Source organism: Zeugodacus cucurbitae, chromosome 6 (genome assembly GCF_028554725.1).
Source record: "Zeugodacus cucurbitae isolate PBARC_wt_2022May chromosome 6, idZeuCucr1.2, whole genome shotgun sequence".
Lineage (NCBI taxonomy): Eukaryota > Metazoa > Arthropoda > Insecta > Diptera > Tephritidae > Zeugodacus > Zeugodacus cucurbitae.
This window is the reverse complement of record NC_071671.1, coordinates 23,604,889-23,618,841: the sequence shown is the minus strand read 5'-3', so window position 1 is coordinate 23,618,841 and position 13,953 is coordinate 23,604,889. Positions and strand designations below refer to the sequence as shown.

Genomic DNA, 13,953 nt, shown 5'->3' with positions numbered 1-13,953 from the left:
AAAAACATGAATTCTGTAATTTTGTTGGTTGAACTTTACTGTTGTTTGGCTCTTGACGTTTGCATTCCATGTCTTTGTTACATGATTTATGCAATTCATAAGTATAATATTATACTTTTTGTTCGCCTCCATAAGATATCGAGGGACTGTTCTAAAATTCTATGGAAGGAAATTTGTATGAAGTTTCTATTGCCCCTTCAAAAGTTCGAGTTATGGAGAAATTCGAGTTATAGAAATTCGAGTTAGGGAAGTTCCACTGTATATCTGCGACGTCATTAAATGCGTACAACTTTCATAAATTATTAAGGCTTTACATTTTCGAAGATAACTACCGAACAGTTTGCCAAACTCAATGAATGCGTTGGAAGGTAGTCAAGTTGCACCGATAAGATTCTTTGTTTATACACTTTTATAAAAATAAATCAGTGATTTGTGAGGCAATATTCAAATGCTTTTGATTGTAAAATGTTGCGCATTGATGCCTTTAAAATTGGTATGAATTTCACCCAAAAATAATTTATAGTTTTTTTTTAATTAATTATTAATCACATTCGCACGGGACATGTCGCACGGGACATTTTTTTCCATCATAATATTTATGTTGATTTTGTTGTTATAATACGGAATTAATTAACAACAAGTCCAATAAAATGGCCTAAAAAAGTAGTAAATGTATTTATTTATTTATTTTAACTAATATCCAACGAGAAACACAACACAAATTCTATAGTATGAAATGAAAATAGTATTATGAATGTGAAATACAGTTTTTTTCAGAAAATGTTGTCCTCGGGTATAAACATTTTTGGATTTCGTTATCTGCTAGACTTTTCGTTTGATAACTGCTCCCACTCCATCGACGGCTCCTTGCAAACAAATTATATTCTAATGAAGACTATTTTAATTATTTTATAAAATCAACCAGGCTTGATAATATAAATTTGATTTTAAACTGAGGGCAGTCACCTTAAAAAAATAAATATTTTAGAAAAGCAACTAAAGCATTTCTTAAATTTAGTTAAGAGATTTATCAAGAAAATAATATGTCGTGCGTTAACTTGTCACTTTTAAAGGCAAACGATTTTCTTCTGACAACATTGTTAAAATTACCACTCTTATTTTGCTTTGTAAGTCTATAATTTTCACCAAAATCTATTTAAATAGCTAGTTAGTGGAATTCAAAGTGCAGTTTTTGCTCATATGTAAATAATTAATGTAAATGTATATATTTACATATTTAAGTCAATTTTATAAAACAAAAAAAAATTTTCAATTTTTAAATTCCACACCTACGATGTCGCACGGGACCAATTTTAAGTAGTTACCAAAACCACAAATCTTCTGATTTTTGAACAAGGTTTTTTTATTTCAATTGTATAAAAATTTACTGTTTATACCCAAAATTTGGCGAGCTTGCTGTTTATATTTCCGATGCAGTGGGAATAAGTGTTGTTTTTTGATGTCGCACGGGACATTAAAATATGGGATAATAAGAGAGCAAAAACTTACAGTTATTTGCAATCGCATGCTTTCTTATGCATTTTATTTTGCTCTTTGTTCCCTTATAAAGGTTTTACACAAAGCAAAAAATGCAATCGCATGCTTTCTTATGCATTTTATTTTGCTCTTTGTTCCCTTATAAAGGTTTTACACAAAGCAAAAATTAATACATGATATGTTTCTTTAACAATTTTGACTAAAAAACAAATGCAGTAGAAAAATCGAAATGAGAAAAGTAGCTCCTATGCGACTTGGCTTTCGTATATCTCGTAATTGGTTATGAATTAATTTAAAATTAATTAAATATAAATAAATTTAAATATTTTCCTATCAAAATATGCAAAAACTTTGTAATTAGGGAATTTCTTCCCGCAGAGGGAACTTTACTCTCAAATCACTCTAGGTTGATTTGAAAGGGATTGATAGCTTAATTAAAATTATTCTGAAAATGTTGGAATCAAAATGGCTACCTTTTTTTGAAAATTGTGCTTTACTTTTATATACGATATATATACACCTCTTTCCTGAGACCCATTAAGTAAATTCTTAAAAAACCATTAAGTTTGAGTTTGAGAACAATTCCTTCACATTTCAGACATCAGCTGAACCTGAATCATTCTATATATCTTTTAAGCACAAAAATACTAAAAGATTTATACGAATCAAATTGATGCCGATTTGGTATAAGTTGGAAAAGACAAAGGACCACGTCATATACATATCACTGAGATGTTCTACAAAGCCAATCTTCTGAAGCTCATTCAGGATATTATTAGGACTAATTATTATACAGGAGGAAGCCGCGGAAGAGGACGACCTCCACTCCGGTGGAAAGACCAAGTGCAAAGTGACCTGGCTTCACTTGGTGTTTCCAGTTGGCGCCAAAAAGCAAAAAAGAAGAACGAGTGTGCGCGCTCTGGTGGATTCGGCTATAATCGCTTAAGCGGCTTCTAGGCCAAATATATATATATATAATTATTATACAACCGAAGCGCAGATCTTTTCTCTCTCGGAACCTTCGCTATATTCATATTACAAGTTTTTTGAATGGAATTCGGAATCGAGCAATATAGATGGTATTTAGTCATGACAACATTTCGATCTCATATTGAATCGTCCTCGTAAGCCAAGGAATTACCAATAAGGCTAATCTAATTTAATTAAATCCGGAGGGTCATTTTCAAATCGACTTTACTCAATGTTTTGACAATAGCAAAATATTTCCTAAATAATTTTAAATAATACTGTTAAATTCGCTGTCTTTAGCCGGATTACGTGGCCCTGACTGTCGTAGAAACGGGAAAATTTTGCCCTCACATTTGACACAATTAGTAATTCGAGAAACATTCGTTAGCAATTTCAATATATATAATATGAACAATTACTTGGTTCGTGCCGAAGCTAAAGGGATGGTCTATTTGCAGGCTTGTTACTTATTGGTTAGCCTTAATTATTGCCCGATTTCTTACAGTGTGGCTTAATTTACTCATTTCATCCATATTGTACATTATTCGCCTCGAGTTTAGCCGACTTTTAAATAGAGGAGAGACACCGTATAAAGCTATCTTCTTAGTTCCAAAAATATGTCAATTTCGAACAACATGTTAGACTTCTCGGCATCGAAAAAGCTTGGAACATCAATACATCCCACTTTAAAACCCTGTATATACTATTTACTATATTAATAAAGTGTAAAGGTATATGTTTATCTAGCCAAGAAGTAATGGGTTCTAATAATGATCACGTGTCGCAAATAAACACAATGCTCACACATACATATAAACATAAATAATAAACATACCATATGTATATTGTTTATAATCATATCAATTGATATAATGCCATAAATTGTAAATTTCAAGTATTAACTGAAAAATATAGCACAGATTATTTGAAATATATACAAACACTCTTGTACAAAAAAAAAATAAATAAACAAATTTGCAGCAATAAAACTTCAATTATCGCGTTTGATTGGCTTAACTCTCAATAAGTAAATAAACAATATTTTAGTGAATAAAAAAATCATTATCACATTGGCTGCAAAACTGTTATGGTAGCCAGTGGATGATTTATAGTAATTTACTATATTTTAGGGGTATACAATGTTCCCTGCTTTCTTGGAACATAAGCTTTTTATAGGAGCTTTGTACAACAGTTTGTGTGCGCGCTTAGAGCTTTTAGCTTTCATATATTTATAACTATTATTAATGAAATTGTTGCACATTTTTCGGTATTTTGTTATTACAAAGCATTATGGCGATTTTTATGGCTCAATAGTTGCGCATCTCGATTTCAAGTGACGTAACCAAGTTCACAAAAACTTTTCTTAATTTTTCGTAGAATTTAATAAATTAGAAAACAATAAATTCGAAAGAATTGCCTAAGGATACAAAACAAATAGAATTAACACAGGACACGTATGAGCATTATAAATTTCAATAGTTTTGTGATATTTTTATTATAACTCTCTGATTGCTCTTAGGCCTCTGCTCTTCACCAATTTAATTAAAATATTTCTACATTTGGCAGTTTAAAGACCCAAGCTAAGTCAAGCCCCATTCTACTTTCCTTAAGTTTCTTTATTGATTTCTTCTCTTCTTAGTTTAATATGGTTCCTTGAGGATCATACGGTTTCTTTTGTATGTATGCTACGATTACTTCCGATTGAGCGTGAGCTTTGCACCTACAAACCCGATGTACATATTGCCGAGGCAGGTAGATTCTACGAAGGAATTCACGTGCCACCTAGAAACATATTTCCATTGGGTTTGAACTTACGTTTTTTAAAGTACTAGAGTAAGTCCAAGGGATACAAGTCCTCGGCAGATCCTCGTTAGCTTGGAAGACATGGAACACTAAAATCAGTCCGGACAGTTGGTTGTCAGTTGAGGAGGTGAGACTGTGTAATCGCTATCCCAGTACTTCCCGAGGTAGTTACTGTAAGCTCCTTCGACTTTGTTAAGTTAGTTCCTTCCAAATATGCAAAAAAGTCGTCAACGATGAAGTTAACCGTGCCCGTGCGTTGTTAAATGGGTTAGATCTCCTAATTCTAATATCGCAGACATTACTCTAAAAAAATTAGGACGGTCGTATATACTTTTTTGGATATACTAAGCTAAGATTAAACTTTTTTGGGGAACGGATTGAACTACAAACACATTTATATGAAATATATATATTATTTTGTTCTGAGACCGGTAGTTTCTGATATGAAAAAACACCTTAATTCCTCTCACAACCTCAAAACAGAAATAGAAGAAAACAAGTAAGGAAGGGCTAAGTTCGGGTGTAACCGAACATTTTATACCCTCGCAGTTTATTGATGTAATTTTATAAAGATAACACAATTCGACCCATATATTCGGTATAAAGTTCAATAGAATAACGAAAATCATCATAAATAGTCTATGGGGACTGAGGTAATTCCTAAACCGATTTCACTCGTTTTCACCACCAAGATACAATGTATCGAAGACTATACGCTCACTTAATTTAATATTACTTATATTTATTATATGGGATCTGGGGGAAGTTTTGACCCGATTTTTACCATTTCAGGTACAGAGAGAAACTGTTATAAGAAAAAATTCAGAGGGAATGAATTACATTAAAATATCTGAGGGATTTACCTATATTTTCGGTGAAAAATTACCCTTAGGCACTGAGTCCTTCATGTTCGATTTCAGGGGCTTGAAAAGTCATGGTCCGATTTTGACAATTTTTCCACAAGTGATCTCACAGCTCAAATACAGTATTTGTGTAAAGTTTTATTCCGCTATCTTCATTTGTTCCTAATGTATATATGTATTATAAAGTGAACGATTCAAAAGAATTCAAAATTGAGTTATATGGGAAGTAAACGTAGTTGTGAACCGATTTCGCCCATATTCCACCCGTGTCATCAGGGTGTCAAGAAAGTGTTATATACCGAATTTCATTGAAATCGGTCGAATAGTTCTTGATATATGGTTTTTGACCCATAAGTGGGCGATTTTCCATTTTGGGCCATTTTCCATTTTGTAAAAATATCTCAGTGCAGCTTCCTTCTGCCATTTTTTATGAAAAATTTGGTTTCGGTCGTTTTTCGTTAGTGAGTTAACGCACTTTTAGTAATTTTCAACCTAACCTTTGTATGGGAGGTGGGTGTGGTTATTATCCGATTTCTTTCATTTTTGGACTGTATAAGGAAATGGCTAAAATAAACGACTGCAGAAAGTTTGGTTTATATAGCTTTATTGGTTTGCGAGTTATATACAAAAAACCTATTTGGGGGCGGGGTCACGCCCACTTTTCAAAAACAATTACATCCAAATGTGCCCCTCACTAATGGGATCTTCTTCTTCTTGACTGGCGTAGACACCGCTTACGCGGTTATAGCCGAGTCCAAAACAGCGCGCCACGTATCCCTCCTTCTGGAAGTTTGGCGCCAATTGGTTATACCAAGCGAAGCCAGGTCCCTCTCCACCTGGTCCTTCCATCGGAGTGGAGGTCTCCCTCTTCCTCGGCTTCCACCAGCGGGTACTGCATCGAATACTTTCAGAGCTGGAGCACTTTCATCCATTCGAACATGACCTAGCCAGCGTAGCCGCTATTTTTTTATTCGCTGGACTATGTCTATGTCGTCGAATAACACATACAGCTCATCGTTCCATCGTCTGCGGTATTCGCCGTTGCCAATTCTTAAGGGACCATAAATCTTCCGCAAAACCTTTCTCTCGAAAACTCCTAGTGCCGTCTCATCGGATGTTGACATCGTCCACGCTTCTGCACCGTAAAGTAGGACGGGAATGATGAGAGACTTGTAGAGTTTGGTTTTTGTTCGTCGAGAGAGGACTTTACTTTTTAATTGCCTACTTAGTCCATAGTAGCACCTGTTGGCAAGAGTGATTCAGCGTTGGATTTCCAGGCTGACATTGTTATTGCTGTTAATGCTGGTTCCCAGGTAGACGAAATTATCTACAACTTCAAAGTTATGACTGTCAACGTCACGGGAGCCAAGACGCGCATGCGCTGACTGTTTGTTTGACGACAGGAGATATTTCGTCTTGTCCTCGTTCACCACCAGACCCATACGTTTCGCTTCCTTATCCAGTCTGGAGAAAGCAGAACTAACGGCGCGGGTGTTGTTTCCAATGATATCGATATCATCGGCGTACGCCAGTAGCTGTACACTCTTATAGAAGAATGTACCTTCTCTGTTTAGCTCTGCAGCTCGTATTATTTTATCCAGCATCAGGTTAAAGAAATCACACGAGAGTGAGTCACCTTGTCTGAAACCTCGTCTGGTATTAGTTTTGCGGGGATACCAAATTCAGACATCGCGGCATAAAGGCAGCTCCTTTTCGTGCTGTCGAAAGCAGCTTTAAAGTCGACAAAGATATGGTGTGTGTCGATCCTATTTTCACGGGTCTTCTCCAAAATTTGCCGCATGGTGAATATCTGGTCCGTTGTTGATTTTCCAGGTCTAAAGCCACACTGATAAGGTCCAATCAGTTTGTTGACGGTGGGCTTTAGTCTTTCACACAATACGCTCGACAGAACCTTATACGCGATGTTGAGGAGGCTTATCCCACGGTAATTGGCGCAAATTGTGGGGTCTCCCTTTTTGTGTATTGGGCAGAGTACACTGAGATTCCAATCGTCAGGCATGCTTTCTTCCGACCATATTCTGCAAAGAAGCTGATGCAAGCACCTTATCAGCTCTTCGCCGCCGTATTTGAATAGCTCGGCCGGTAATCCATCGGCCCCCGCCGCCTTATTGTTCTTCAAGCGGGTAATTGCTATTCGAATTTCTTCACGGTCGGGCAATGGAACATCTGCTCCATCGTCGTCGATTGGGGAATCGGGTTCTCCATCTCCTGTTGTTGTACTTTCACTGCCATTCAGCAGGCTGGAGAAGTGTTCCCTCCACAAACTCAGTATACTCTGGTCATCAATAACTAGATCACCCCTGGGCGTCCTACAGGAGTGTGCTCCGGTCTTGAAACCTTCAGTTAGTCGCCGGATCTTTTCGAAAAATTTTCGAGCATTAGCCCTGTCGGCCTCTTTCTTTTTTTGTCTGCAAATGCGTCTCGCTTCCCTCTTCAGCTCTCGGTATCTTTCCCATCCCGCTCGTGTTGCGGTCGATCGCGACATTGCGAGGTAGACAGTCTGTTTTCTCTCCACTGCGAGACGACAATCCTCATCATACCAGCTGTTTTTTTGGCTTTTCCGAAAACCAATGGTTTCGGTTGCAGCTGTACGTAAGGAGTTTGATATGCCGTCCCTTATACCGAGATGCTGATGAGTGCTCTCAGAGAGCAGGAGTGCAAGTCGAGTAGAAAACCGTTCGGCTGTCGGTTGTGATTGCAGCTTCTCGATGTCGAACCTTCCTTGTGTTTGTTGACGTGTGCGCTTTTCTACACAGAGGCGGGTGCGTATTTTAGCTGCTACAAGATAGTGGTCCGAGTCGATGTTGGGACCACGAAGCGTACGCACATCAGAAACACTGGAGACATGTCGTCCATCTATCACAACATGATCGATCTGGTTGCGAGTGATTCGATCCGGGAACAGCCAAGTAGCTTGATGGATTTTCTTATGCTGGAATCTAGTACCACAGACGACCATATTTCGGGCCCCCGCGAAGTCGATCAGCCTCAGACCGTTTGGTGATGTTTCGTCATGGAGGCTGAATTTTCCGACTGTTGTGCCAAAGACACCTTCTTTACCCACCCTAGCGTTGAAATCGCCAAGCACGATTTTGACATCGTGGCGGGGGCAGCGCTCATAGGTACGTTCTAGGCGCTCATAGAAGGTATCTTTGATCACTTCGTCCTTCTCTTCCGTCGGGGCGTGGGCGCAAATCAGCGATATGTTGAAGAACCTCGCTTTGATGCGGATTGTGGCTAGGCGTTCATCCACCGGGGTGAATGCCAGGACTCGACGACGGAGTCTCTCTCCCACCACGAATCCCACACCGAATTTGCGCTCCTTCATATGGCCGCTATAGTAGTTTCCAAGTTTCATTATGATATCTTAATTATTACTCAAGTTATCACTTCCACGGACAGACGGACAGACGGACGGACATACATCCGGATTTCAAATCCACTCGTCATCCTGATCATTTAGATATGTATATATAACTCCATATCTAACTCTTATATTTCTTGGTGACACAAACAACCGTTATGTGAACAACACTATTTTACTCTGTGCAACAGGTTGCGAGAGTATAAAAAGCTGCCGGATATAGCAAAAGTATTGGCACCAATTACCTTCATCATTGAAAGAGTTATACGACAGGCATTGACCAGTTAGTTGACTTCTTCAACTTAAAAATGTAAGTAGAGGTTTTAACTATTAAAGGGAAAACTTTTTGCAAGTTTTCTTCAAAACATACCGAGAACCATGGACTTCAACTTGCTTAAAACGTAGACTTTTGAACAGAATACTACTTTCCTCACTAACTTAAAGATAATATCGATTATTAATTGGAGGACTCTGTAACAATTATATAAAAACAATAGATAGAAGATGCACCCATCTTCGAAACCATATGAGCTCAAGATTCAAAAATAAAATATGAATTTTCACATATTAAAAGTCTCATATTCACTACATTGAAATTCTGTGAACTAAACCAGTTTTATACAACTACATTAACTAAAAACAACTTTTTCTTTTTTTTTATCAAAATTATTTATTTAAGATACTAAGCTCAATCACATAAGCGACTTAACCGCGGAAGTGTGGCCATGAACGGATTTCGGCGAACAAGTTGTTACCAGGGCACTCGGTGGCGCCAACTTGACGATGACCGTATAGAATGTAACCAGAACCGATTTGACCACGAGCGACGGCATTAGCGAGAATACCCTTGGCGGCAGCGATTTGACCAGCAGTTGGACGATCGTCTGAAAATAAACACACAAAAGATACATATTGCATTAAAGTTGCTAAGGATATAAAGCATTCAAAACTCACTGTTGTAGTTCCCCATGAAGGATATGCCAATGGAGATGCCGTTCCAGTTGGAAGCATGAGCACCCATCGAGTTCCAGCCACGACCCTCATACACTTGACCATCACCACCGATCAAGAAGTTGTAACCAATATCGGGCCATCCCAAAGAGTCCATGTGATAGCTCTGGATGTTACGCATCTGTTGGGCGCAGGAGGCTTGAGTGGAGCAGTAAGCGCCGGCGGTGTGATGGATAACTGCATAACTCAAGTAGTTGTTCAACCAAACACGAGTCCTGGGCTGACGACCACCCCATTCGGCACGGGAGATGACGCGTACGCTGAAGACTGCTTGAGCGCAGCAGAGTACAGCCAGCAGTATGATGAGAGCCTTAGCAGCCATTTTTTAGAAGATTTCTATTAACACTTTGAATGTAAAGCGATAACTGATGGTTCGTTTGGACGAAAGTGATGGCTTTTATACCAGAAGAATCGCAAACAATAAAATGGTATTATAAAAATAAACAAGAGAGATGAATTGATTATATTTAGAAAGGCTAAAGTAGGCGCCTACAGGTCTAATTAATTAATGAAAAAAATATGACATGCTTCTACAACAGTAGCCACTCAATGTTATCTTAAGAATTTTATGACTTTAATTGCCACTACTTTATTGATAAGTTATTGAAAATCTCCGTAGTAATTTATACAATTCTTAACACTAGACTTATGCCAGAATTGTGTTCATAATTCAAACCTCAGCTTATCGGAGCTAGACCAAGAAGCTGTAAATTTCAAGACTCAAGAGCAAAAGTAAATCCCCTTTGGAAGACCGTATTTTATTTTGGTCTAAAGTAAATATAGTGGTAACTGTACTCCGACGTTCGTACTGCTAACGTTCCAGTTTTTGAAGTATAGATACCTTTCAATAAAAAAGATATATTTGAAAGATGCTTTCTTGAAATAAATGAGTGAACTAACAAAAGATCAACGCATTGGCTCCAAGAAGTTGTCACAACTCTGTACTTTCAATCATAACTCAAATATTAAAAATTTTCTATATTCTATGTATATTCCATGTACATAGAATTTTTGAAGAAAGGAAATGAGAAAAACAACAATTCATGCTGCATCAAATTTCACTTGATCGGTCACTGGGTAGACATCTAGAAATCTAGGAAGAAGAAGAAAGTGTGGCATGTGTGCGATAAGTGAGACGATATCTCGAACTCTAAATTATGACCCCACTTTAACAGCATGCCGGTAAACATCCGGTGGCAAATAGCTAAGTATATTTGAACTCAAATCACTACCAAAAAATCTCGTTATCAAAACAACGCGCCTCAATCAAGGCAATAAAGCTTCTAGTAGTTAACTGATTGAGGTAGCTCATTGACTTACATAGTGGAAAATATTTCATTGAGAAAAATATGAGCTTACTTTTGATTTACCACATCGTCTCGCAGCATAGATTATAAAGTGTCTAAATATATATCAGATTTTATGCTATTAATAAAAATTAAGTGATCGATTATTTTGGTATAAAAGCCACCAACTTCGGCCACAACAGCCATCAATTACCGCTTTGCAATCGAAGTGTTAATAGAAATCTTCTAAAAAAATTATGGCTGCCAAGGCTCTCATCACACTGCTGGCTGTGCTCTGCTGTGCTCAAGCAGTCTTCAGCGTACGCGTCATCTCCCGTGCCGAATGGGGTGGTCGTCAGCCTAGGACTCGTGTTTGGTTGAACAACTACTTGAGTTATGCCGTTATTCATCACACCGCCGGCGCTTACTGCTCCACCCAAGCCTCCTGCGCCCAACAGATGCGTAACATTCAGAGCTATCACATGGACTCTTTGGGATGGCCCGATATTGGTTACAACTTCTTGATCGGTGGTGATGGTCAAGTGTATGAGGGTCGTGGCTGGAACTCGATGGGTGCTCATGCTTCCAACTGGAACGGTATCTCCATTGGGATATCCTTCATGGGCAACTACAACAGTGAGTTTTGAATGTTTTATATCCTTAACAACTTTAATGCAATATGTGTCCTTTGTGTGTTTATTTTCAGACGATCGTCCAACTGCTGGTCAAATCGCTGCCGCCAAGGGTATTCTCGCTGATGCCGTCGCTCGTGGTCAAATCGGTTCTGGTTACATTCTATACGGTCATCGTCAAGTTGGCGCCACCGAGTGCCCTGGTAACAACTTGTTCGCCGAAATCCGTTCATGGCCACACTTCCGCGGTTAAGTCGCTTATGTGATGTTATAAAAATATTATTTTGATGAAATAAATGTATATAAATAATTAAATTCAGTTGTTGTGTTGCGAAGATATTTGGACAAAAAGGATATTTTGATGATGATGTTCGACATAATTCTGGCTTATTAGTTTTGTTAATACCAACAAAGTGGTATTAGTGAATCCCTTGTATAGAAATCTTCGGTCGAATCCTAAGGTTGCGCCTGTGAAACTTTAGGACTGATGGACAATTACAAGAATCACTTGCAAATATGTATTCAAAGTATCTTCTTCTTATTCTTGACTGGCGTAGACACCGCTTACGCGGTTATAGCCGAGTCCACCACAGCGCGCCACGCGTCTCTCCTTCTGGCAGTTTGGCGCCAATTGGTTACACCAAGCGAAGCCAGATCCCTCTCTACCTGGTCCTTCCATCGGAGTGGAGGTCTCCCTCTTCCCCGGCTTCCACTAGCGGGTACTGCATCGAACACTTTCTGAGCTGGAGAACTTTCGTCCTTTCGAACAGCATGAGCTAGCCAGCGTAGCCGCTGTCTTTTTATTCGCTGAACTATGTCAATGTCGCCTAAGGTCGTCATACAGCACATCATTCCATCTTCTGCGGTATTCGCCGTTGCCAATGTTTAAGGGACCATAAATCTTCCGCAAAACCTTTCTCTCGAAAACTCCTAGTGCCGTCTCATCGGATGTTGACATCGTCCACGCTTCTGCACCGTAAAGTAGGACGGGAATGATGAGAGACTTGTAGAGTTTGGTTTTTGTTCGTCGAGAGAGGACTTTTCAATTGCCTACTCAGTCCATAGTAGCACCTGTTGGCAAGAGTGATTCTGCCTTGGATTTCAAGGCTGACATTGTTATTGATGTTAATGCTGGTTCCCAGATAGACGAAATTATCTACAACTTCAAAATTATGACTGTCAACAGTAACGTGGAAGCCAAGACGCGAATGCGCTGACTGTTTGCTTGACGATAGGAGATATTTTGTCTTGTCCTCGTTCACCACCAGACCCATACGCTTCGCTTCCTTATCCAGTCTGGAAAAAGCAGAACTAACGGCGCGGATGTGTTTTCCAATGATATCGATATCATCGGCGAACGCCAGTAGCTGTACACTCTTAAAAAAAAATGTACCTTCTCTATTTAGCTCTGCAGCTCGTATTATTTTCTCCAGCATCAGGTTAAAGAAGTCACACGATAGTGAGTCACCTTGTCTGAAACCTCGTTTGGTATCGAACGGCTCGGAGAGGTCCATAGCGGCGACTCCTTTTCGTGCTGTCGAAGGCAGCTTTAAAATCGACAAAGAGATGGTGTGTGTCGATCCTCTTTTCACTGGTCTTTTACAAGATTTGGCGCATGGCGAATATCTGGTCAGATGTAGATTTACCAGTTCTAAAGCCACACTGATAAGGTCCAATCAGTTTGTTAACGGTGGGCTTTAGTCTTTCACACAGTACGCTCGATAGACCCTTATAAGCGATGTTAAGGAGGCTTATCCCACGGTAATTGGCGCAGATTGTGATTGTATTCAAAGTCTAGCAATCTTAAATACTCTCACTCATCAAGGTTTTTCAAATTGATGCTTCTCCAGGAACATCGAAAAAACATTTGAAAGGAGATAACGGAAGGTTCAGGGTCCATTCCTGTTATGGGAAAGAATTAGGAAGGGACGGCGATCTATACTGGAAAGAGATTTTTCACACATATTGATTTTTACATGCCGTGTACTTCGAATATATTCTATACCGAACGATACTCAAGTAGAGCTTAATTAGGTAAAGAGTTTACTGTTGTCATATTGTTGTAAGAGCATAAAATATACTCGGAAATGTTTTTGAGGAAGATCGTTGTGGTAATAGTCTTCAGTCGGACTTAATACATATACTGACTTACGACCATTTCAACTCAACCATCTTGAGTAAAAACAAAATTTGTTGTTAAATATGCAGTAAAAATTTAAGACATAAAAAAGTTGACTATTATCGATTATTAAAACTAGATTTAAAAAATTAAAATTTTCGATATTCTATATTTAGTTCGAAAAATTCGATTTCGAAAAAATTAAATGACCAATTTGAAAATAAGCATTAAAAACCAAAAAGCACATAGAATTTTCTTCTTATGTATTTATTTCACTTGTTTACTCTTTCTCAAGCTGTAAAATTTGTAAGCCTGTATTAAAAAATTCTAACAAACAAAAGGGAACAAAAATTGTTGTTGAGTTGGTTCTGAAAATGCTAGGCACAAA

General features: G+C 38.4%; 3 protein-coding genes across 3 annotated transcripts in view; 2 read left to right on the top strand and 1 right to left on the bottom strand.

Annotated features, from left to right (window-relative positions):
- The window catches only part of LOC105210733 (cytoplasmic phosphatidylinositol transfer protein 1), a 324,861-nt gene that overhangs the window by 290,435 nt on the left and 20,473 nt on the right, over nt 1-13,953 (top strand). The window lies entirely within an intron of this gene.
- On the bottom strand, nt 9,194-9,911 carry LOC128922470 (peptidoglycan-recognition protein SC2-like). The gene is made up of 2 exons (XM_054233015.1): nt 9,472-9,911; nt 9,194-9,401 (listed from the first exon to the last, which is right to left on the bottom strand). Exons 1-2 carry the CDS (start codon nt 9,848-9,850, stop codon nt 9,223-9,225), a joined length of 558 nt encoding a protein of 185 aa, XP_054088990.1. The 5' UTR covers nt 9,851-9,911; the 3' UTR covers nt 9,194-9,222.
- Nucleotides 11,012-11,765, top strand: LOC105210731 (peptidoglycan-recognition protein SC2). The gene is made up of 2 exons (XM_054233014.1): nt 11,012-11,450; nt 11,521-11,765. The coding sequence occupies exons 1-2, from the start codon at nt 11,072-11,074 to the stop codon at nt 11,697-11,699; spliced, it is 558 nt and encodes a 185-aa protein (XP_054088989.1). The 5' UTR covers nt 11,012-11,071; the 3' UTR covers nt 11,700-11,765.